The 26408-nt window shown below is 33.1% G+C and overlaps 1 protein-coding gene across 7 annotated transcripts in view; it reads right to left on the bottom strand.

The window, feature by feature from the left end:
* The window catches only part of Epha5 (EPH receptor A5), a 345949-nt gene that overhangs the window by 298551 nt on the left and 20990 nt on the right, over window positions 1-26408 (bottom strand). For all 7 annotated transcript variants that reach the window (XM_047566737.1, XM_047566736.1, XM_047566738.1 and 4 more), the window contains exon 2: window positions 18872-18936. In XM_047566737.1, coding sequence (XP_047422693.1) covers window positions 18872-18936 — 65 coding nt within the window. The remainder of the gene's footprint in view (window positions 1-18871; window positions 18937-26408) is intronic.

The following is a 26408-nucleotide window of genomic DNA, read 5'->3' as shown; positions in this document are numbered from 1 at the left end:
CTAGAAACTGTAGGATATAATTCTCAGGAACAGGCTAGCTAGCTGTTATTATGGTATCTTAGAAAAAATTTTCAGGCATGTGTAGGAAAGTGATTCTTAGTTATTACTCCATATGCTATTAAAATTAAATTTAAAAAGATACTTCTGTATTCCTATTTCTCTATATCATAGGATTCATATAGTTTTACAAGAAATACAAGTTTTTCTTTTAATTAAAATATTTCCTAACCTGCATTCTGCTGGATATTTTTCCATGATTACATTTGTAAATACAGTGAAAAAGATGATTGCTGATCAAATAATTCAGAAGAACCTGCATGCCCATTAATATATTAAAGAATGGGTAAAATACAGCTGGTAGAGAAAACTGATTGATTCAATTTAATTTAGTATTTTCCTAATTAACTTAGTATAGAATTTCACTAGAATGCTTGATTCCTGTTTTAGACAATTTTTGGTAAACCATCATTGGGAAATACTGCCATCAATTCAGAAATGTTAGCCCTCTTTAATTATTTATATCCCCGAAGTTGGTCTTGTTTATAAATGCATAACTGCTTGATGGAATGTCTCATTTGAGCAGCAGAAAGGTCTCTCATATTAGCATTGTCTTTTCTGTGTCTGACCACATTACATGTTATTATCCCTTTGGAAAAACAGAAATCAGCAATTCAGCACCTAACTTCGTATGTGACAGATTGACATAGTTGACTCCATCGAAATGTTTACAGGCCAGGATATATGGGCAATGACTAAATAGACTCCATTTTACCCTGAGACTCCATGTTATGTAGGAAATGCTTCTCCCGTGGGAATGCCCCGCCTCTGTACCCATCATCAGTTGCTTAGCCTGACATGTTTGGCAACACAAAATTGCAATTCTTATAAATAATCTTTTTGATTCCTACTTTTCCTAAACAATGTTCCACATCAATAGTGATGTCAACAGTGATTGTCTAGATGTTACTAACCATTCTTTAATTTGGACCTAAGTAAGGTCATTTTGACCCACTTCCCCCTCTGCTTATGATTTTAAATCTCATGATGTTAGTTTATAGTTTTGAATCATAGCAACAGACACTTATGATTGATGTACTGACTTATGGTTAAAAACTCTTGCCACCCTATGGTCAGGGCTGTTCTCCCAATAGCCATTTTTGGGGCATTGTATGAAACAGTCAGCCTGCTAGCTGATAAAGACTCTCAAATTTGGACTACTCAGTGGTGATAGGTCTGTTCTTAAGTTGCACCCACAACAGGTAAATGTCACCAAATCCTTACCTCAATGCTCCAACTTTACCAGCCCACTTAGGGACTGCAAATGTGATTTCTTCATTTCAACTATGAATTATTTCTAGTGTTAACAATTTTGTAAATATTATAATTGGTTATCATGTCAGATTATGAATCAAAGTCACAGCAGTACAAGCATAAATTTTAGGCATTATAAATAATCTTAAAAATTATTAACAACTCAATATATAAGGAAACTGAGATAACTAGTTTGTGATAACACAAATTTAACTCAGCATGGACTCAAGTTGTTGGAATTATTTGCTATTGTTGCTGCTGCTGTTTTTGTGATGTGATTTTCATAGTTCTACATTACCTGAATTTATTTTTTAAAAGCCTTTCAAGTATATTGGAACATATTGGCCCTATCTGTCGAATATGAAGGAAGTGGAAAGACTGCATATGAAAAGCTTCGGTACAGTATTTTACTGATTGCATACATGATATTGTATCTTCATTCTCATTTCTACTTTCGAAAGACAACACAATGAATGTACATGTCAGGAATGAACTTCAATACACTAATGAATAATGGTACCACAAAAATTACTGATGACTGGTAGAAGGCACTGTCAACATCTGATAATATGATAGCTGCTTTTAAACTTCCAGGTTAATGACACTGCAATACCTCACTTTGGAACCACATTAAGTTTCCTGATACTAGCATTGAAATTATATATGTTATTTTTATCATAATAACCTTAATCTGTATATTTTAAGAATATAAATGAACTCAAAAATTATAAGGGGACATAAATGCAGCATACTGTCACTACTGTAAATTGCCGTTAAATTTTTCATTTTTCAATCTGGTATTAAAATAAGGCAAACAGTCAGAGATGCCTACTTAATGAAGTGAATCTTTCAGGATTATGCTCATGGTTATGCTTTTAATTGTGCAGATTGGAACGATTTGTGACACAAACTGAATTATCCTGCATTATTTGAATAATTTGTGATCACTGCAGACCCTGTGATTCATCGGCTTATCACACATTTGTATGTTATAATCAACTGAAGTCCATGCACACCTAACTATACTATAAAACTTTGCTTAAAATAAAACTTTTCTCTACAGCCTTGTTGGCTGCCCTGTCCTAATGTACACAGTGTAGAATAACATGAAGGATTAAATCAGACGTAAAGAATACACACACCATTTCCATTATCTGTGTCCTAGAGCAAATGTTAAGAAATAAGGCTGAATTGGAATATATTTTTTCAATAAGTTTAGATTAATAACCTACATTGTTAAATATTCATAATAATGTTTTGGGAATGTTAACATCATGTCAGGTAATTCCACAGAAAAGCAACATAAAGAGAATAAAGGTTGCTGTCCTCTTTTGTCTCTGTATTTTTGCATCTAGCTTGCTTCTAAGTAGGAGACAACTTTAGAAGCAGCATAGGGACTTGCAGAACCAGGTCAGCAATCACAAGGGTGATTTTCTCAGGCTCTAAGGAAACGGTGAGCTAATAAGATGTTATTAGTTTCATTCCTACTCGTAATAACTGGTTATAGACAGGCATATAAGATCATTTTGCTGACAAAATAGCACAAAGAAACATATTTGTTACAGAAAAGAACAATGATAAGAGAGAATCAGTGACTGTCATAAAAGTCAAAATGTACAAATAGTGGAACAAGTATTACAATTTTAAATAAATCAAATAGGTCAGACAAATTGAGTGCTGTGTAAAATTCATATGTATTTATAGATCATAATTTAGAGATATGGTAAAAATTATATACTATAACAATCATTTCATTGCAAATTTTGACAATAAAATACTTCATATTGGTAACCATTTTTATAACTAAATCAAATTTACACGGGAAACAACTTTATACTTGTGGAAATGCTTACTCATCAGAATTCTTAAAAGACACTAATTGGAATAAAGCCTACATGCTTTTTTTTTTTAAGTTGATCTTATTGCAAAGCTGTCTATCAACAGCCTCAGGAAAACTTACAGTGTATGATTCTGTCCTCTCCCCACACCCATCCAGAGTTCGTACATCAGTGATAGACAGCTTTACCAGGTAGAATCATCATAATCTTTCTATGTGCAATCTAAAGTATTCCCAGTCAGCAGAAGCTGATCTATTTAACATTAATATTAATATAAGATGTCAAATTTTGAACTGTACAGAAGCCATGGGCAAAGTGAAGCAAAGAAATCTTTTTGCAGATAGAAGAATGAAGAAATAACAGGACAGAAGCAGGAAACAGAAAGTGAAGGAAACCACTGTGTGATTCACCACAGGAAATTGCTCCATCCGCTGGTACCATTATTTTAAGGATTCAATTAATCTGAGTTAATCTGACTTTATTTCTCTGAGTTAACAGTGAGTCTCTTTCTTTGCCTTAAGCTAGTCAATTTATGTTACTTGCAACCAATTGAAATTTGACACAGAATAATAAATAGTCAGTTATACTTAAATGGACAACTTACAAAATTAAAATACCTCTTGAAAATTAGCTTTGTAAGTATGGTATTTTATTTCAATAATTTTTAATTTAATATTTCCCCCATACCAAGACTCTTTAAGATTAAAATAAGAACAAAAATTGTTTTCAAAGTCAAGCTTATTGCGTATATGTCCATCATTGGACATTGTTCTATATCAGGGTACAAAATGGTTTTCAAATGATAAGTATCTGCTTCATTGAATAAATACCAAAATCAAAAGAACAGAAATCAAGAGGAAGGATAGCAACATCACACATTCAGGACTTAACATGTCCAGGCATTGTGTTAAACACTGAATAATTATCTCATTCTAATCCTTAAAATAATTTGTTCATAGGTAGTATTATATATAACTTAGAGATAAAAAAATGGAGAAACAGATTAACTAGCTTGTTATATGTCAGGTAACTCTTGTTCAAACAAGAGTTTGGAACTGGATTAACTTATTTCAGTGTCTCTGTGTTAATTATATTGCCTCTTAGGAGACAAATTTTTATATGTTAGCAATTTTAATTAAACTTAATGGAAAATTTGTATGTTTGTGCAAGTTGCATATTTTAAACTCTAGGAAACACAATCAAAATTTATCTATTTTAATAGATGGGGAGAGAAACTGAGTCCAGTTTACAACTTTAACATCAGCACTTAAAAGAATAAGCTCTTTTGGTAAAATAATTTTTTATAACTTAATAAAATATTCTTAGCATGGCTTTATATTACACCAAATAAACAGAAATCTCTAAATCCAAATTTGGACATTTTGTTTTGATACTTAGTATTGAATCCAGGGATACTTTAACATGGACCTACATCCCCAATACTTTTCATTTTTTATTTTGAGACATGGTCTCGAAAAATTGCTGAGACTGGCCTTGAATTATAAGCCTCCTCCCTCAATCTCCCAAATCACTAAGATTACAGTTGTGCATCATGGTGCCTGGCTAAATTTTGACATTTTTATGCTATTTCATTGTTAGTTAAAGTAATATGCATCATTTTGGATTAAAATAATCAACAACTAGCACTCCTGTAATGCCAGCAGCTTGGGACTCTGAGTCAGGAGAATTGCAAGTTCAAAGTCAGCCTCAGCAACTTAGCAAGGCCCCAAGCAACTTAGCAAAACCCTGTCTCAAAATAAAAAAATAAAAAACAGGCAGGGGATGTCGCTCAGTGGTTAAGCATCCCTCGGGTCAATCTCCAGTAGAAAAATAAATACTTAAATACATAGACTATCCAACAGCTGTCTAAAAAACTAGACAACTATTGTGTATCAACCAGCAACAGATATGATTTATATTAGAGGCATAGTAATTTGTATGGAAACTTTGTATGTATGTTGTGCAAGTTGCATATTTAAAACTAGAGATAAATAAAAAATATTTTTAGAACAGTTCATAGTATTCACATAAACAATGAATACAATACTACAAATACCTAATTTTCAGTATGTTCAATGCATTCTAAGAGCTACATTGATTCCGCCTAGGAAGTGGTCACCCTTCTAGATAATAATGAAAGGTTTCATGTTGTACACTTTGAGCTGGGCCTTGAAAACAATTAGCATTAAGATGGGTTGCACAGAGAGTGAGAAATTTTATTTAAGGAAATTTGTACAAAACACTAGAGGTAAAAATTTATATGAACCCTTTTGAGGAGTATGGAAGAGAGAAATCAGTTCATTTGGGAGAAAGTGTGATGGGATATAAGATCACAAAGACAGCAGAGGCTTGGCTCCAAAGGACCAAAATCCCAGGCTGAGCAGTTTGGACCATCATTTTCTACATTAGTGCAAGCACTGAATAGCATAAAGGGGAAAAAAAGACAGAGAACAAGGCAATGAATAGTAAAAGCCTCAGAAAACTTCAAACACGAGAGGAGTCTTGAGCATTCTCTCTCCCCCTGCTGCCTTTAATGGAAATAATCAACAGGAATGCTGGATGATTACAGTATATTTTTTCTCTGTGGGAGAAGGAGATTATGTACTCAGAACCATAAAGCATTTGCTTGCAAAATTAATTCAAATTGACTTGCATGGGAGTACTGTCATATGAATTGAAAACAGCTGAAGGATGGTTTAAAAAAAAAGGAGGGGGATCATGATAAACAGCAATCAAACCACTTGGAAAAATACCTGGTGTCTGGGCCACAGGAACCTTGGCAAGGCCCAGATTTATTTAGCTTCTTCATTAATGAATGGGAAGATGAGAGCAGAAATAATAATAATAATAATAATAATTATATTCACATATAGAAAGTGATGCAAATATCAAAAGAAGCGCAGAATTTTTTTCATATGATAAAGGATTTTAGGCCCAGATTTTTCATGCACTACATCATTTGGCTGAGAATTATCTAAACAAATATTTACAAATTTCCTTATACTACGTAATGGGGGAAAAAAAATTAGAATCCAATATGAAAGAGGTGGGAATTATACTGGGAAATGGTCATTTGGTAAATGCATATGCACAGGTGCCTAACGTCAGAGGTGAAGTAATAGCAACTTGCACATTATTCTTCAGAAATGATCTGGAATCTGCTCACATTTATGCCTACAAAACGGGAAAAAGCAATTCAAAGAAGAAACGAATCAGAAGAGGTAAGTGCTGGATGTAGAGTTAGGCAAAGTAGCAAGTATGGAATCTGTACACATTGTAACCCTCAGGAAAAAAAAAGAAAAATTGATGGAGGTTTGGAAAGAGGAAAGATCATCACAAAATAATCTGCTAACAAGGAGGAAGATAGTTCATCTCTAAGCTATATTTTCCTAAAAGAAGTAGAATGCAAATTGGAATCTAAATGGAACATTTAGCTAGCCAATTGCAACTGGGCTAAAAGAGAAGGGTTCATTTTCCAGCTTATGCATATAAGTTGCCCTATAATGTGGAAAAAGTGTTTTGGGAGCTGCTAAAGAAATAAATATTCATATTATTTCATAATGACTTTAAATACATAATTAGATTGAACCTAGTGAACAAATACATGTCGATCCTGTTTTGCAAGAATATACTGTACTACTGCTAATTCATTCCACATACTGTCATATATCAAACACCAAATACAACATTTGCCTCATATGCAGGAGAAGCAAAGCTGGACATTTTAAAGAACTTCCTTCATAATTGTTAAGTTTCCATGTGGGAATTCTAAATGCAAAATTTTGTGTCTTCTAAACGTCAGCATAGGCTTAATGATTATGTTGAATTCCTTAAATTATTTATCTTAATTACCATACAGATTGGATGTGCATTTTTGTTTTTGTTTTTGTTTTAAATGAATATAAAGCTACTTTGGATCAGGCATGTTTTTCATTATAGTAGCAGTTGCATTATATATTGTAATATCCATTCCCTTTAGAATTCTTTTCTATCACTGTCCAAGAAAAGAGCTTTTCTATATCCACTAATGTGTTCTTTTTTACCCACTTCAGCATTACTTTAATCTTTATTAGCCTCTCCATGCTTGGTGTGGGCCTCAGTGCTTGTCTTTATCTTTATTCTCCTTCAGTAGGTAGCAAATCCAAAATATAGTTCTGGCAAGTCACTGTGATCATAAGCAAAATATAAGTGAGGAGCAGTGTTCAAATTATTTCTCCAAGTTTTTTGTCTTTAATTTTGGAGCCAGGAAATCACACACATACACACACACACACACGCACACACACACAAAGACTGAGCATCAGAATGGAAAATTCAGTTTAATTTTTCTTAGCTCAAAAGAACCAACAAAATACATTAATGATGTATTTACCATCCATTTTGAGTAATCTAAAACCTGGGCTATCTTCAACTTAAAAATAAGTGCATAGGTTTTTCATCTCAAAAAATTCAGAATATAGAACAAAGTGACAATTAAAAAAATAATCCCTAAACACCTGCTTTGACATAACATCTACATAGGGCTATTCTTTTTTCTTTCTCAGGCAAAGATGAAATTACTCTTTTTCACTTTGGAACAAATATGACTTGTCAACATTCTGAAGTCTTCCTTAAATGAATAAATTACTGTGAATGATTCTAATAGCCACTCAAATCATCATAAGATTAAAAATAATGTTTATTCTTTTTATTTGACTGGGAGATGAAAATATAGCAATAACAAAAATAGAGCATGCAATACAACTCAGCGGAGAGGCTCAGGGGAGTAGAGAGGCTCCCCTGCTGTGTGCTCCAGGAAGTACAGAAAGCCCAGTGGGGAAAGGCTGTTTCCACCAAATCAAAGGAGTCAGGTGTATCTTGTGCCATCTGTAACAACAGCATGTGGAAAGAAAAAGCAATGGTGGAATTTCAAAGATGTAAGTGTATAACCTGTTCTAAACAAAAACTATAACCATTAATTTTATTCTCCTAGAATAAGTCCTGAAAACACTTGCTAAGAATTTCCAGGAAACAATGATGTTTATATGTCCATGCTTAGACTATATAGATTAGTCAAGATTAAATGATCCAGCAGGTGACTGAAATAACTTTAGTGTAATTAAAAGGAAGCAAAATACATCTGCAGAGTGTGTACAAGTTGGTAAAGCTGTAAATATGAGATTGGTAGTTTAAGGGTAGAAAGAAAAAAAAAGGAGGAAAATCTAAAATGATAAAGTATTTCAGAAAGAGTCTTTAGGTTACCTGTTATTCAACAAAATTAGTATAACAAAAAATTGAGACCAATGTGTTGCTGTGACATTTATTAATCTTTTCTAAATACTTCCATAATTTCAACTGAAATTAGATCTGTATGAAGGACAACTTTTTCCTTTAAATAAAAATATTTATATATTTAAGTTTCATTTATTTATTTTTTTTCTCTAAAGTCTAGACTTGGAATTTGCTATGATACATTTGAGAAAGTGGAGTTTGCAGAAATGGAGTTCTTAAGCTTATAAACAGTTAAAATTTTAAATAGCTTATAGCAAAATAGAGAGATAGTCTATGATGGAAATAAGTGCATCATCAAGCCAGAAAAGACAGGGCAGTATTAAATACATATTGCTAAAGTGAAGGATGCCAACGGAATAACATTTAGAAAATGTAGAACTATGGAGACAGTAAAAAGAATAGTATTTTTCAGGGGAAGGTGGAGAGAAGGGATGAATGATTGGAGCACAGAATGCTTTTATGGCAATAAAACTTTTGGGTGATTTTATTATTGGTAAATAAATGTTAATAGATATTCATAAAAATTTGTAGAATTTACAACAGGAGTGAACTTCATGTAAACTATGTAAGTTACTTAATATTTAAGTATCAATACTGGCTCATCATTTGTAACAAATGTACTCCATGAAAGTAATATATTAGTAGTAAAAACAGAGTAGGGAGGAAGCTGAGGTGGTATACAGGAATTCCTTATGTCTTCTGTTGACTTTTCTGCACATTAAAAAAAAAAAAAGCCTATTAACTTAAAAATAAAATAACCTTGAAGTTTACAAATACTTTAAAATAAAATGTGGTGAAAATATAATAAAAAATGAATCTCAAGGCCTCCTTATCATGTAGCCCCATCACTAGAATCTAATAATAAACTCACTTTTATTGCTGAACTGTGTTCTAGTTGGTTAAGACTGAAAAACTTTGTGAATCCCAACATAAATTTTTTTTTTAAAAGTTGGGACCTGGAAGAAAAAAATAATTACTCAAATAAGCAGTGAAATTTAGAATTAAAATTAACTATTATACTGATGTCAGTATGTGTTTTGCTTGTTTTTCTTTTTACAATAAGACATCAGCCTTTCTATTTATTGAATGTTTTAGGGATTACAAGACACATTAAATACATTATCTTATTCTGTCCTAAAAATAACACTATGAGATATATGACATAGTAGCCACTCTCCCTGCTTAAGAGAAAGGAAAGCTGAGATTCAGAAAATCCCATAAAGTTATAATGAATTTGAAAAGAATGAATGCCATCTGCTCTGGGCCATTTAAAATTTTCTCTGAGGTGACTTTCTTCTCCAGCACCAATTCCTCTTTTGTATGAACTACTCTACAAAATCTTCTCATGTCTCTAAAGACCTTACTTGTTTACAGTAGCTCATTTTCGGTTTCAAATAACCAGTATCCTGAGAAATCTGGGATTAAACCAGATTCAGTCTTACCAAGTGCAGAATCTTGGGTAAATTACTCACCCTTACTAGCCTCATTTTCCTCATCTACAAAAAGAATGTTAATTACCTCTTTGTGCATTGCCCTTGTTAGGATTAAATGTTAATTAATTTCTTTAAACTGTAGTCTTCACTCCACTTAGGACCATTGAGGCCATGGAAAGCTTTTTGATATAGTTTTCTGAAACATCTGAATAAACAGAGAAACTGCAAATTCAGATTCTATATGAAAGTCTCCAATCTTTAGGCACTGACAATGAATTCATAAATGTATATGTATATGCAAAAACAAATTAACAAACTAAATAAATAATGGACTGGTGGGACTCTTGGTATGAAAAGAACAGAAACACAAAACAAAACAAAACAAACAAACAGAAAATAGCATTTATTGGCTGCCAAAACTGTGCCAATTTCTTTCCTGCATCACACTTGTTTAGTCTTTATTGTAAAACTATACCTTAGTAATTTATGCTCCATTTTATAAATTAAAAAAAAAAAGTTTTCCTTGCAATAAATATTTATTGAAGTTCTACTACAAGCCAGGAACTAAGCCAAGTTTAGAAAAACAGTAGAATGGTAAATATAAAATAGCTATAAGAAGCCAAGAAGCTTATAATATAAAAAAAGAGGATGAACACAAAGTACTAATGTGAAATGACTGTTTCTAACACGTGTATGTACATGTGCATGACTATGAGGAAATAATAAATAATGGCAGTGTTTCCTTTACATCTTTGCCTAATCCTTAGACCCAGACTTGGAGAAGTGTTCTTTTTAATCAGTCTGCAGAAATGAAAATATTCATCCCTGTAATGATTTGGATATAAGGTGTCTCCAAAAGTCCCTGTTTTAATGCAGGATTGTTCAGAGATGAAATTATTAGGTTATGAGAGTTGTAACCCAATGAGTTCATTCTAGTGTCAATCGAGTGACAGGGTGGTAACTGTATGCAGGTAAGGTATGGCTAGAGATGGATCACTAGGAGTATGCACTGGAAGGGTGCATCTTCCCTGAAGCCCCTTTCCCTCTCTCTCAGTACTTCCAGGCTGCCATGAACTGAGAAGCTTCCCTCTGTCACGATGTCCTGCCTCATCTCAGGCTCACAGCAATGGAGTTGGCCAACCATGGTCTGAATCTCTGAAACTGTGAGCCAAAATAAACTTTTCCTTCTCCAAGTTGTTCTGGTCAGGTATTTTTATCACAGTAACCAAAAGCTGAGTAAAACAGAAATTGGTATCAAGAAGTGAGGAGTCTTTGCTGCAACAAACAAACAACAAACAAACAAATGTGGTTCAGACCATTTTGGAACTGGTTTGCAAGAGAAGTTTGGAAAAGTTTAGATGAAGGCTGGAGAAGCCTTAGAATGTAAAAAGATTAATAGGCAATTCTTGTGGGAGCTCAGAAGACCCAAATGCCAAGAACAATGCAGAAAATGCAACCTGTGCTCATGAAGTTTCAGAGGAGAACAAGGGCTCTACTGGGGATTAGAGCAGAGGCCATTCTCACAAAGTTGACCACATTTTGCCCATGTTCTGGAACTTTCAGCAAGTCTACATTTAAAGGTGATGGACTAATTAATCTGGAGGAGAAAATTTCAAGACAGCACAGCATTCAGACTATGGCATGAATATTGCAGGCAGAATTTAGCCAGGTTTATTGTGAGACTCAGAACCACAAATTGAAGAAGGAAGATTTTTAAAACTTAACAGTTTGGCCAGAAAAGTGAGTGGAAACTAGGGCCAATGAAGGTGTGGTTGTGGAAGAGATTATGGCCAATAATCTGTTAAGTACTTTGCCTAGAGACAAAAGGAAATACGCCTTGAGGGCTTCTCAGAAATCAACAAGAACACATCTATAGCAGGATCAAAGTATAGAAGTGAAAACTCATTTAAAAGACTATGGTACCTGTAATCCCAGCAGCTCCGGGGTCTTAGGCAGGAGGATCACAAGTTCAAAGCCAGCCTCAGTAAAAATGAGGTGCTAGCAACTCAGTGAGACCCTGTCTCTAAATAAAATACAAAATAGGGCTGGGGTTGTGGTTTAGTGGTTGAGTGCCCCTGAGTTCAATACTTGGTACTCCCCAAAAACAATGACCATGGGAGCACCCCACTTGCACAGGGGGCCTCTGAGGTTGTATTACCATGCTCAGCTGCTCAGGTACTCAGGCCACTGCAGCTGTGTTCCCATGTGGCATAATTAATGCTCAGTTTGTTGACAGACCTTGGCATCATCCACATGGCGCTGGTTTTATAGGAATGCAAGATGCTGAATTTAGAGGTGTGGGGAGGATTCCACCGAGATTTCAAAAGCATGAAAGGCCAGGCAAAGTGTAGCAGAATCAGCATTCCTGCATACTATCTGTGAAAGAGTGATGTGAGAAGCTGTGAACATGAACCTAAAGCTGTAATAGAAACCCCTGTGATAAAAAGATGTCAGTAATACGAACATATGCTAAGAGAGGTGCTGTGTGAGAACAAAATCAATCTAAAGGTCGATGGACTACAATCAGCAAGGTCAAAGGTATAGGGCTGCCAAAGTCCTTTGGAGATCACATCTTGCCACCCACCATATGCTCCAGATGGCAGACGTAGAGACGCAGAAAATATGTGCCTAACTGGTTTTCAGTCTAGTCTTGGTCCTGTCCATTCTTTCTATACACCTATTCCTTCCTTTTGGAATCAGAATGTATATTAGCTTTAGGTAAGTTGCTTTTGACTTTGCCTTGAGTCTCCATGGAGATTTTGAATTTGGACTTTTGGGCAGTGCTTGAACTGTTAAGACTGGGGACTCATGGGAATAGACTAAATGCATTTTACATTGTGAAATGAACAGGATCTTTTGGGGTCCAGGAGAAGAGTGTTATGACACTATATTAATACAGGAATATTCAGAGGTGAAATTATTAGATTTTGAGAGCTGTAGCATAATCAATTAATTCATTGTAGTTTGACTGTGTGGAAACTATAGGCAGGTAGGGTACAGTTGGAAAAGGTGGTTCATTTGGGGTATTCCCTGGAAAGGTTCACATTTTCTGCATCTCCTTTCCCCTTCTCTGCTTCCTGGATTCCATAAGCTGAGCCATTTTCCTCCACCATGCCTTTCTGTTGTGATGTTCTGCCCCACAGCAATGGAGTTTGCAGACTATTGGCTGAACCTCTGAAACAATGAGTTCAAAATAAACTTTTCTTCTTCCAAGTTTTTAAAGTCATGTATTTTGGTCACAGCAATGAAAAAGTAATTAACACAATCCCTAAGGACTGACATTCAGGAGAATAATCTGAAAAAAGTGAAGAAAGTATAGTACCTTCAATCAAATATTTACATATTCATTTCTTTATTTTGTATAGTTTTAAATTCCCACAACACTAATTGAACGTGTGTGTGTGTGTGTGTGTGTGTGTGCGCGCGCGTGCGCGCCAGACCATATCCCCATTATTGGGAACAGAATGTTTTCCCTGATATGCGGATGTTAATTGCCAATAAGGTAGGGGGGTGGCTAGGGAAGAATAGAAGTACTTTGGATTAGACAGAGGGGAATAGAAGGAGGAGGGAGGGTATAAGGGTAGGAAGGATAGTAGAATGAATCGGACATTTATTACCCTATATGCATTTTATGATTACACGACCAGTGTAACTCTACATCATGTAGAACTAGAAGAAAGAGAAGTTATATTGCATTTATGTATGATGTGTCAAAATGCATTCTACTGTCATGTATAACTAATTAGGAAAAAAATTGGTTCAGCTTAGACAAGGAATGCTATTTAAAGAAAAAAAAATCATTGAGTAATATAAACCTAAATAAGCTTTACATTAAAACATAAAAAGATAATTAACAGTGTCTCTAGAATAGACTCCATTGCTTAGTTTAGAGTAAATATTTCTTGAATGAATAAATCAATAAGATTAAGTTATATCAGACCCTTGTCTTGGTCAATTTTATATGAATTATAGAATTGACATAATATCTTACATGAAGCTAACATTAAAGGTTACCTATTGAAAAAAAATTATACTTTATTTCTTTAAAACTATGTTAACATGAAATTGATACTAGTTGAATTTGAGATGAAATGATTGCTAAAGTTTGTCTAAAAAGCATAAATCAAATAGGAGCACTGTGTTGCTTTTACTGAAATACAGTTATGTGCCCCATAACCAGGTTGCAATTAAAGATGGATCAGATATATGATGGTGGCCCCATAACATTACATTGCCCAGTGACATCATAGCCAATTTAGTTTGTATAAGTACATGCTGTGATGTTAGTACAATAACGAAATCACAAAATGACACCTCTCTCAAATTGTATATCCATCATTAAATGATGCATGATCACACTGATCAAATCATAAAATTATAAGTAAACTATTTCTAAAATCAACTATTACTTAAATGCATTCATCAAACCTAAGGGAAAATATATCATTTATAAGATAATTTTCTCTCTGAAATGAAGTAAAGAGGATTAAAGAAAAAAATTTTGAAGATAAATTAAGATACCGTTCTCTCAGAGAAATGGTTGGGTTCCATAAGAGAATAATCTATTTCTAAAATTCTATTTCCAGTAGGAAAAAAGTATTTATTTTTGATAATTTATACTCTTGCAGATTTTATTTATTTGAGAAGGTGAGTCCCTCCTCATTTTTGAGGGACAATTTTGCTGGATGTAGAATTTTTGCTTTGACAGCTTGTTAGCATTTTGAATGTCATTCCACCACCCTCTGGACCCCACTATTTGTAAAGAAAAATCAACTGTTAATAGTATGTTAAGGATTTATTTAATATGCTTCCCTCTTGCTGCTTTTAAGATTCTTTCTCTTTGACTTTATACAGTTTAATGATGATTTAGTGGTGTAAGGATTTCAGGTTAGTCAAGGTACAGAGGAGAAAAAGTCCTTTGAGTAGAGCAAACTCCTCAGGACAAGAAGTGCTCTGTTTGAATACCTTAGAGATGTTCTGCAACTGCTGTCCTTGAGGCCTGGAGATCTGATCTTATTATAATAACCTTTGGTAGTAGTGGTCTCTGAGAAGCAAGCAAGTTATGTGATCTGCACATGTGCAAAGCTAACTGTACTATGTAACCTAGATAACTTGATATGACCCTGGAATAGATAATAAACTGGACTGGCTTTCCCAGGGAAGCCACTTCTTACTATTCACCATCCTCTGTGCTTGCCTCTTTATGCTCTCCCCTTAACCCTTATAGCTGGACCCCAGTTAACCTTTACATAGTGGTAGATCTGTTTGAGTTTCTTCTACTTGTGTTTATTGAGTCTCCTAAATATGCGTGTTGATGTTTTATCAAATTTGGGAAATTTATGTACATTAATTCTCCAAATATTTATTCAGATAATTTTGACCTCTCTTTTTCTGAAATTCCCATTTTATCTCTGCTGTTCCTCCAAGTCTCTTAATTTCATTCTCCTGGATCTCAATGGTTCCAGCTTTAAGTTTACTGGTCCTTCTGCCCCTGTAATCTGCTGGTAAGCCTCTATAATATATTTTTCATTTCGGTTTTGATATGTTTCAACTCTCTAGTTTTTTTAAGTATTTTCTATATCTTTACTGACAAGTTGAATTAGATAAGACATCAATGATATATTTTCTTCAATTCTTTGGACACATTTTATTTTAGTTCTTTGAACATATTTTAAATTGCCAATTAAAGCCTTTATCTAGTATGTCAAACATCTGGAATCCTCAATATAATTTTATTGATGGATTTTATTATATGTATTGGTCACATTCTCTTATCTCTTTGCATGTCTCCACGGTTTTGTACTAAAAACTAGGCATATAGAATACTACAATGTATCAATTCTGCAAATTGTATTCCCCCCATATTCCAGGGTTCATTTTTGTTTGTCTATTTAATGACATTACTAAACTAATTCTGTAACCCCTATATTCTTTACCATGAGTAGCCATCAAAGTTATTGTGTAATTTAATTGCCAGTTAATAGTTGGCAGATATTCAAAACAAAACAAACAAAACAAACAAACAAACAAATCAAAACTTTAGACCAATAAGTGTCCTCATCTTTGCCAGAGTCTGTTTTTCAATTTTCTCATGACTTTTGCCAAGGAAGAGCTTGGAAACCCTTACTCCACAATTTTTGTTCATATCATTCATCTAATATTATGTTGCTTATCTAATCACACTAAAAACAAGCTACTCAAAATATGTTGAAAGTTTATATATTCCTTGTAATAATTGTATATACTGCAAACACTCATTTTTCTTTAAAATATAATAAATTTCCATTACCTCACATTTGAATGATATTTTAAAAAATACAATGTGTAGATACCACACATCTTCCTCACAGTTTGAAAAATGCACATTCATTCAACTCTTCTAAATTAACTTGTCTTTCTTCACTATTAACATCAGATATAGCTATGTCAAAGGAAATATCATGCATAAAAAGTTACAACATCTTGATAAACATAAATATTGTTTAAAAGACTGAAAAACAAAAACTGCACTATTCCAACAATTATAAGAAACAAAAACAAAACACATAGTTGTTGGAAGGTTTAGAAAGAACTGAGCCCTTATACAGAGGGATTTTATTTTTTACAAACAGATCATTTACAAAATTACATAATATCCCCACAAATTCCTAGTTCCAAGGGTAACCACACCAGCATACCTAAACTTTCACATGTACAACTCTGTCAAAGCTACTGTGAGTAACTTCTCAGTGGAAACATGAAAAAAACAGAAAACTAAATTACAAGACAATATCTCATATTTTCTCAGAACCTAAAAATTTAATTTCAACCTGTCAGCCAGCTTCTCAGAGAAAGCACTTAAAATACATATTCAATAAAACATTTTTAATATATAAAAAGATGGAGTACAAAAATACATGTTTAGGTACTTATAGTTCGGTGTTAGCCAACCATCTATTTCTATAGGGATGATGATAAGGGAAAAAAAGAAAAAAACTCAAAAGAGGGAATAAAGAAAGAGGGAAGACCACAAGAAAGTTAAAGAAGGAAGCGCCTTAAGGTAATATAGACCATTAAGTTGACACTGACTATATCCGGATCACACATTTTTTCTTCAGTTGTACTTTGAAGTTCTTATATCTTAACACTCTACTAGTATTAACTTTTTATGGGGGGTAGCGGGGGTACCAGGGATTGAACTCAGGGGCACTCAACCACTGAGCCACATCCCCAACCTATTTTATATTTTGTTTAGAGTCAGGGTCTCACTGAATTGCTTAGTACCTCGCTTTTGCTGAGACTGGCTTTAAACTCACAATCCTCCTGACTCAGTCTCTGGAGCCACTGGGATTACAGGCATGTGCCACTACACCCGTCTAGTAATTTTTTATATCACAACTCTAAATGCAACCATAAATTTGTTGTTGCAGTACTACAGATTGAACACAAGATCCTGCACATGCTAGGCAAATGCCTAGCATGAACTAACATCCCCAGCACACAACCACAATTTTTAATAAGGGAAAAGAAATTCCAGATTAGTGAAATAAAAGAAAGCAGACAGATTAGATGTTAACATATAATTATAAGTTAAAACAATTAATACTACTTGTTTTACTTCCATAAAATTTTCTTAATACTGATAAATGTACCTTAGAACTGATTAGTATACCTGATTTTCTTAGTAATTTGCCAAACAAAAGTAAACAGTTTGGATGCTTGGTATTGATATTAAGAGAGTAGATATATTCCCTAACTTAAATTAAAATTAACTTTCCACATCATATAAAATAATTTTAGTGTAAAACTTTCCAAACTGATTGCATATATATTTTATTAAAAGTTTTGAATGTTCAAATTGTTTAAATATTTTTTTCTTTAAATGTAGGACTGAAAACATTATTTGTCTTTGTGATAACAGAGTTTGATAGATTGTAGCTTTAGCTAGCGAATTAGAAAATATTAAAATATTTAGTTATTAGTTAATACAAAATTCTCAGTTTAAATTTTTATAACATAATATTCATGAAACAGATAATATTTTAGCATAGTATGATGATTTCATATCATAATATTTTTCTTATATTTTAATTTTCTACCTGATAATGTGGATTTGTATTTAATTAAGCAGAATATAATGAAGTACTTAACATAATCTATGCAGAAAGATTGTTAGTATTAAAAATGTTATATGCATGTACAAATATGTCCTACTGATATCCACTATTCTATATGTTATGTGCACCAAAAAAGGAAGAAGAAAATTTCATTTTCCAATTAAAATTTTGTATTATCCCAGTTCTACAGGGTAAATCTGTCAGATCTAACATACACTCTCTGATTATTTAAAGAATTACAAAGAATTTACATACCAAGAAAAAATACTTTGAGATTATTGTTTAAAAAAAAGACATCTAATTTCTTTTACCCAACAGATTTATTTGTAATATGCATCAATAAAATAAAAAAACATTGTTAACTATAATAATCTTCCAATGAAACCATCTTTTCTAAGCAGTTTTCAGTGGAGAAAAATTCTAAATTGGAAAACAACCTTTGAATGCTGACCAAGCTGATAATCTGAAAAATATTTTAACCTCAGTGGAATTTAAATGAATTTCCTATAAAATTTTCATTCCATAATTCTGTAAATAAAAAAAGTTTTCCCAGTTTTGAATTAACACTGGCTATAGACATATCAAATTTTATTTTCTATAAAATATAACCATTACAATGACAAATCAGCAGAAAATTAAGTACTCCCTTTTATATATAAATTAATTATAAAAATTTGTTGGTTGCTTCAATCTGAAAAATTCCTGCATGCTTGAACAAACCGTATATTTTATGGAGAAAAGCACTGAGAGAGGAAAATAATATATTTGATATTCATTCATTGAAAGCCTTTCTCTATTGATCCCCTCTCAAAATACCCTTCTCTCTTAATGAACACATTCAGTGAACTTTCAATCCCCTGTGATTTAACATGATGCTTCTGCATTTAGTTTAAGTTTTTGGGAAAATTTAATAAGATCTTACCCCATTTTTTGGAAAAGCAATCCATCCCAGGTCCCCCATAACAGTGCGTGAATCCAATAAATTCACTGAAAGAGAAATAACAAAAAGATGAGTGAAATATATAATAATGTCTCTCTATTTTGATAATGTGAGTATCATGATATATGCATACCCAAAATTATAGCAGCACAATTAACAATAGCCAGACTATGGAACCAGCCTAGATGACCATCAATACATGAATGGATAAAGATAATGTGGTATATATACATAATGGAGTTTTATTCAGTCATAAAGAAAAAGGAAATTAAGTCATTTGCAGGAAAATGGATGGAACTAGAGACCATTATGTTAAGGAATAAGTCCAATTCAGAAGGTCAAGAGCTGTATGTCTTCTCTCATATGCAGAAGCTTGAGAGGAAAAAGGAAAAGAATTCAAAGTGAGATAAGTAGAGCAAAGGCACCAAGGGGTGAAGTTGGGAGGAAGAGGAGAAGTGGTGGGGAGTGATATTGGCCAAAGTATATTGTTATATTGCGTGCGTGTATGAATATGTAAAAAAATCCCACCATTATGTGCATCTATAATGCACCAATCGAAAAAAGAAAAGAACAAGGGGAAAAAAAAGTACATATTGTTTGAGTAACAAATTAGATTAAGCTTTCACTGTGATGATCCAAGAGGTACAGTTTGTAGAATATGTTATTGAAATACAAGAGAGCAACTGATTTTCAATAAACAGAGAACAATTACAACAAAAATGTAAAAAGACACCATTACCCTAGAATTTTTTCTGCCCAATAAGAGTAAAGAAGATCAAATGATAAGAAAAAGAAAAAATGAAAGAAATGCCAACAAAAACTATAGGACCATGTAGCTCAGTTAAAGGCGCAACGTTTGGGGATTAAGCCACAGCCATAAAATTGCAGCTAAATACACTTTATTCTCTTCCGGAAAGTGTTTATGAAGCAATTAACAAATAATTTACATTATACAGCAATAAACTATTCCCAAGCTTGTAACATTGTTTGTGATATTAACCGAAATCTGTAATCCAAATTGCAAGTTTAATTAAGAAATAAATCTACACACCCTTAAACAAGACAAGAAAACTGTAGCAGTTCTTGGGGTTGTTGCTATAGTTAAGAACATACTGCATTCCTAAAGATATCGTCTACTTAGATGTGACTGCTTCATTTGGAACACTCATATCTTCTATATCTGGAATGCCTAAGATATTTAGGAATTCCAGAGTGGCACTCTAATATCATCATTATAAAGGAAGTCATGGGTGAATATATACGCAGACATGCACATAAACTCACATACACAGATATATACACATATACATATACACATATACACATGGTCCTTGAATACTGTCTCTGAGAAATCACACTAGTTTAAATGGAACAGTCTAGTCAAATGCTTTAGGACTTGGGTCATCGTTCATTGCCTAAGTTATTATATTTAACTCACACAGATGCACTTGGTCCACTGTACAACTGAATCACTTTGAATGAACATGGCATATGACTCCAAAAGGGAACCACATGGGTTATTCCTGGTCAGAGGTTATTAAAGTTTCATAAACCACATTCAAAGGCCAGAAATTTGAAATCATTGATTCAAAAAAAAAAAAAATTCCATCTGCAAATATACGCCTGGAGTACAAAAAAAAAAAAAAATGGTTGATAGACTGGAAAATGTGTTGTTATACTTTATAAAAGAATATAAGACAAAATCATTATGACTGAGAATATCATGTCAAAATTAAAATTGAAATTTTGCACATGCTATAAAATTAACATGCAAATTAATTTTATTACCCATCATTTTATTTCACAGTAGCACAAATTAGTGAGCAAAGCAGTATATTTGTGAATATCTTATAAACTAAATTAAAAGTTCATAATACTAGTAACATTAAATCAGTAATTTAGAATTATAAAACACATAAAATATGCTAATTCGTGTGTGTGTGTATGTGTGTGTGTGTGTGTGTTTGGTTGTTATTGCTGCTCAATATATTTGTTTATTTTTATTACTACTTTTGATTTCTTCAACTATGAAAATACAAACTACATAATGTTTGTATCATCTTTGATGTAATCACAACATACTGCCTTCATGGAACAATAAAATCACTTGTGAAATTACTAATTCCTTAAAAAAAACATGTTATTATCATAAAAAACAATAGCAAATCAACCAAAATTATTCTACTACTCTGAAACTGCAGATTCTGTTAGTCAGGTCACTTCATATATTTTTTCAGTGAGATTCATACTTTCTTCTTTTTGCTCTATTGTTGGCTTTTCTGCTTTCTGTGGGAATAGGCTACATTAAACATAAATGTCCTTGTCCTCATTTTAGTTTTTCTGGGACACTAGGGCTGTGTCTAGACATGACTAAGTACCAGGGGAATGCAGAACCTAAATTGTTATGTTTATTCATTTTAATGATTCATTTGATTCATCTTTAATATTGACTAGCAGTGTATCAGTGTAGATTAAATAAAGTAGAGCAAATCAGCAAACTAAGGGTGTTACTCTGACAGTAGTCAAATCAAACTTAATCCTGTGGTGGCAAATTGATGTGCATAGGAATTCTAGGAATTTGTAACTGGCCAGCCGGGTGAAACTACGTTACTTGTACATCTCTTAATAATTTGTGGATTTGAAATATTTGCTATTACAAAATTCCAAATGTCTTTTCAAAATTCGTTTATTGCCATCACTTAACTTACTTTTATCTACATGTTATTTTTAAATTTTTCTTTTGGCTCAACACATATGGGGAAATAAATCAACATAAGAATATGATACAAAATACATGAAAAATAACTACAATAGAATTATATGCAATCTTGTGATTTTATCAAAATGCTTTCTTGAGATAAATACAGTATAATCTTGTTCATATACTGCAGAATAAATGCTTTACAACTGGACCAGATCCTCATATTTCCCAGACAAAAATAACTAAAATTTATATATAAATTTAAATATATATTCATAACTTGCTATATATTCCTTAAATATATATTTAAATATTTTATAAATATATTTATTTACTCAATAAATATACTCTGTAAATTCTTTTTTGTCATAATTGCAATTTTATCTTTTTGTTTCTATTTTTATTATGTAATTAGTGGGGGAAATTTATTTATTTTACCTCTGGGCTTTGAACAAGATGCTTGAGCTGTCTCAAATGACCTTCTCCCTTTCTGAATTGCTAACTTTTCATTTTTGCTTCAAGATGCATTTCAGGAATTACCTTTTTCAGGAAGGGCATCACTGATCCTCCCTTTCATACTATGAGCTAAGTACTACTACTGAATACCCTATTAGAATTCTTAATGCTAAAAACAAGAACTGTATTATCTCCTTAAAAGAACTCCAGGTTTGACACATGCCCATGATTTTACCTTGAAGTCCAAGAGCTCAACAGCTATTTGCCTTATGAATCATCTGGGCAGTGGGCAGATCAAGAGGGTGTGGCTGATTCAGCACACACCTATGTTTCTCAACCTTGATATTTGATAACATCTGGAGAGGACTATAACAACTCTGGGGGTCGGGGCAGGGTATTACCCTACAAGCATTTAAGGGGAAAAACCCAGGCATGAAGCTAAACATTCTGCAATACACAACAAATTTACCAGGAAACAATTATTTGACCCAAATTTAACTAGTGTCAAAATTGAGAAGCCCCAGTATACACCTATTGATGCTAAAAAAAACCTATACTTTCACATTTCTTTTTATAGTACAACACTAGCAGGATCTTTATTAACAAAAGGTACCACATTGGAAATATTCCTTAAGACCCCAAAATTTTTAAGGAAATAAAAGTTTAAAACCAATTTTTATTTAATGAAATAAAAGTAATAAAATAATATTAGTTTTATTTAGGGATATAAAAATACAGTATTTTAACCATATAATTATATGTTACTTTTTCACAAAACCATGCAATTATTACAGGTGTTCTTATTTATCTATCAATATTTATGCTTCTCAACATTCATGATGATGTACAGGAAAAACAGTCTGTCATTGATGTCATTGATGCTTCCATTTCCTCCACTAATTACATAATAAAAATAAAAACATAAAAAAGATAAAAATGCAATTATGACAAAAAAGAAGAATTTACAGAGTATATTCAAATGTGAATCTTCAGGACCTTATTTTCAAATTGCATTACCAAATTTATTTAAAATGGGGAATTGGCAGTAATAGAGTACAATCACTAAGTGTCTTCTGTGCTACAATTACAGTAATTAAATTGTTCTGAACAGTATATATGCTTGTTGTAAATTGCAATGAATACACAATGAGTATTGATCTTCATTGTACAACTTAATTAAAACTTGTCCGGGCAAAGCCACTAATGAATATAATTAGAGGAAATGTTTGATACCACAGTTACTCTGGAAGACATTAATTAGATACCAGAAATTTTATAGAAAATGTTTTTATTCTATTATTTATATTTCAAAATGGAGCCACATGATTAAACTGAGAGGCAGCCTTCAATGTCATTTTCCCTTAGCTATCTATCTTATAATCATGAGATGAAGATGGGTGTATTGGTTGGTATTCTAATCAGTAATTAAAAAGATTTATTCTCCAGCAGAAATAACTCTACAAGGGTCAATGAATATGTGCTCTATTGCAAACTTCTGAAGTTTATATATAGGAGTAAAGATCTCATATATGCTTTCTGTTAATCAGTAAAAATCCTTTAACTGTGAACCCAAACAAATAATAAATTGTAATAGAAACTTATTCTTACTAATTATAAGTATTTTTTTTATTACTATTAGTTTCAATTATACTATTAGTTTCAATTCTTTCTTGGACAAGAAAATCTTTTAAAGAATTTGCTTTCAGAAGAGGCAAAGGATTGGGAGCTGTCTCTGATGGTATTCAGGGAAACAAGGAGCAGACAGATGAGCACAATGGACTCAACTTCACACATTCTAATGATTAGGAAAGAGCGTAATTCCAGTTAATGGTACAAATAGGATCTTCATGATGATAACTCAAACATTCATAACTTGCTGCATAACATTTGGATCACACTGCTTTTCTCTTAAACATCTGGCTAACATTAGTCACTAAGAGCAGGAAAACATATTGGATTTCCCAGGACAGAGACACACTAGAATGAATGTCCTCACACTTCTAGAGTCAGAAGACATTTCAAGAATATCTGATGACATCACTGTCCATCAGAAGATGAGCTCTAGCCTAGAGACAATGTGTGATCCTCGAGGGTATGTAGGGGCAGCAGGGTGCCAGAAGGCATGTGCTTATTCTTACATTGTTTCTTTCTTTCTTTTTTTTTTTCCTTTTTCTAAGATCTTCCCATTAACAGTCATAAGGACAGTTAGATTGCCACGAAAATATTAGGAAAAAATGATCTGGATTAGTAGTAAATAAGATAGCATTCTCTTTCACTGCAAACATGGAATCAAAGTCCCATTGCATACAACGGACTTTTGATGGAAGCTGGTTCATTGATTTTTATTAAACAATAGCAGAAAATCTACTGGATTCAATTACAATACACATTTGACTAATCTGTGGAAACAAACCCCAGATACATAGCTATCTATACTCTCTCTGTGGTCCCATTTAGCACAGATGTGAGTTGTTGCTCCCAGACTAAATTCTATAATTTGACAATGGCTTCAGGGAACAAAGAACAGTTGACTAAATGAATGCTGAAAAAGAGGACAAATGTTTTTCATTGGAAAACTAAGTTTATAAATTTGGTAAAAATTCTGCTACAGATTTAAGGGTGTTAGGTAGACTTCTGGCGTATCTTGACTTGAAGATAGAAATCCATAACCAACTGTATTTCCATGGACAATAAATGGGCACATATTCATTTCTTTCACGTTTTCTGCAACCAATGTGCATAGCCTTTTACAGAAAAAGGAAGAAAGAATATGGAGAAAGAATTTATTGTGTGCCTACTGTATGTCAGGTAATCTAGTAGGCAACTTATATATGTTCTTTTATCTAATCATATCAACAAATTCACAGTAGGTTCAGCAAGAATACCAACAGGTTACAGTCCTGTTCAGAGACCCAGTAGAGGGATCAAGGAGAAAGAAAGTATAAGCAATAACTGAGACCTTGTTCAGTTATTGAGCCCTGTTCATTATTTCCTGTAGCCTAGTTTCCCACTTAGGACTTGTACATAAACCAATTTATTATAGCTTCCTCTCTCCCTGGCCATACAAAGGCCAGAAACTAAGTCCTAATTATGCATAAACTATGTACATAAACTCTGGCTGCTAACCACTATTTGAGAAACACTGCATAATCAAAAAGACTATTTCCATTCTAAATTAACAGTAGCCTCAAAGTGGCCATTAACATTACCTGACAAACCTATATTTGAGAAATTTATTCTCTTGCACATTAACCATAAAATAATTTGTAAATATTATAATTAAAGTATATGTAAATTAAGTCTCATATTCCCTTCCAGCAAAGGTCCTCTCTGGCTTGTTTATAAATCAAATTATCAAATGAGATGTCACATCTCTATCTATTCCCTCACACCCCTCTCATTCCTTATCTAACTCATTTCAATCTGCCTATACAATTCCCACTATTTTACCCAAACACTTGTTACCAAGTTCACTGGCAATAATCATGTAGTTCTGAGCTCCAAATTTGCCTTATCTTTTGGTAGCATTTGGCTATGACCCATGTGGACAAACATACCCACTTTTCATTTCCAATGCACCATATTTCTGTGATGTTCTGCTTTTCCTCTCATTCCCTTTAGAAGCTACTTTTCCTGCTGGGCACAGTGGTGCCCACCTTAATCCCAGTGGATTGGGAGGCTGAGGCAGGAAGATTATGAGTTTAAAGCCAGCCTAAGCAATTTAGCAAGGCCCTAAGCAACTCAGTGAGACCCTATCTAAATAAAGTATAAAAAGGGCTGGGGATGTGGCTCAGTGGTTAAGTGCCCCTGGGTTCAATTCCCAGTATTAAAAAAAAAAAAAAAAAAAGAAGTTACTCTCCTGAACCAACACTTCAAACTCTGGTATTGATCAATATTTTTATAGACTGTTTCCACTTCTTACACTATGACAATGATTCTTGATTAGGACTTGACAAAATAAAAAAGGAGCTTTTATTGTTGCTGTTGTTGTTGTTGTAGATGGACACAATACCTTTATTTTATTTTTATGTGGTGCTGAAGATCAAACCCAGGGCCTCATACATGCTAGGTGAGCATACTACCACTGAGCCACAACCCCAGCCCAAAAAAGGACCTTTATGAAAGAACAAAATTCTTACTGTAAGTTCATACAAACTATTAAAGATGAAGAATGGCTAATCTATTTAGTTTTTTGTTGGTTGGGTGGGTGGATGGTTTCAAAGATATAAGCCTATAACCCTAAGGAAGGACCTCTTCGAAGGAGCCCATGAACTCGTAAGTCTCAGTTATTATAATCTAAATGTTAATGAACCCCAAAATCCATACATCATTTCTTGCTTCTAAAATTCCTATCAATTTATA

The sequence above is a fragment of the Sciurus carolinensis genome, chromosome 10 (assembly GCF_902686445.1).
Source record: "Sciurus carolinensis chromosome 10, mSciCar1.2, whole genome shotgun sequence".
Lineage (NCBI taxonomy): Eukaryota > Metazoa > Chordata > Mammalia > Rodentia > Sciuridae > Sciurus > Sciurus carolinensis.
Note: the sequence above shows the minus strand (reverse complement) of the source record. Positions and strands in the feature narration are given on the sequence as shown.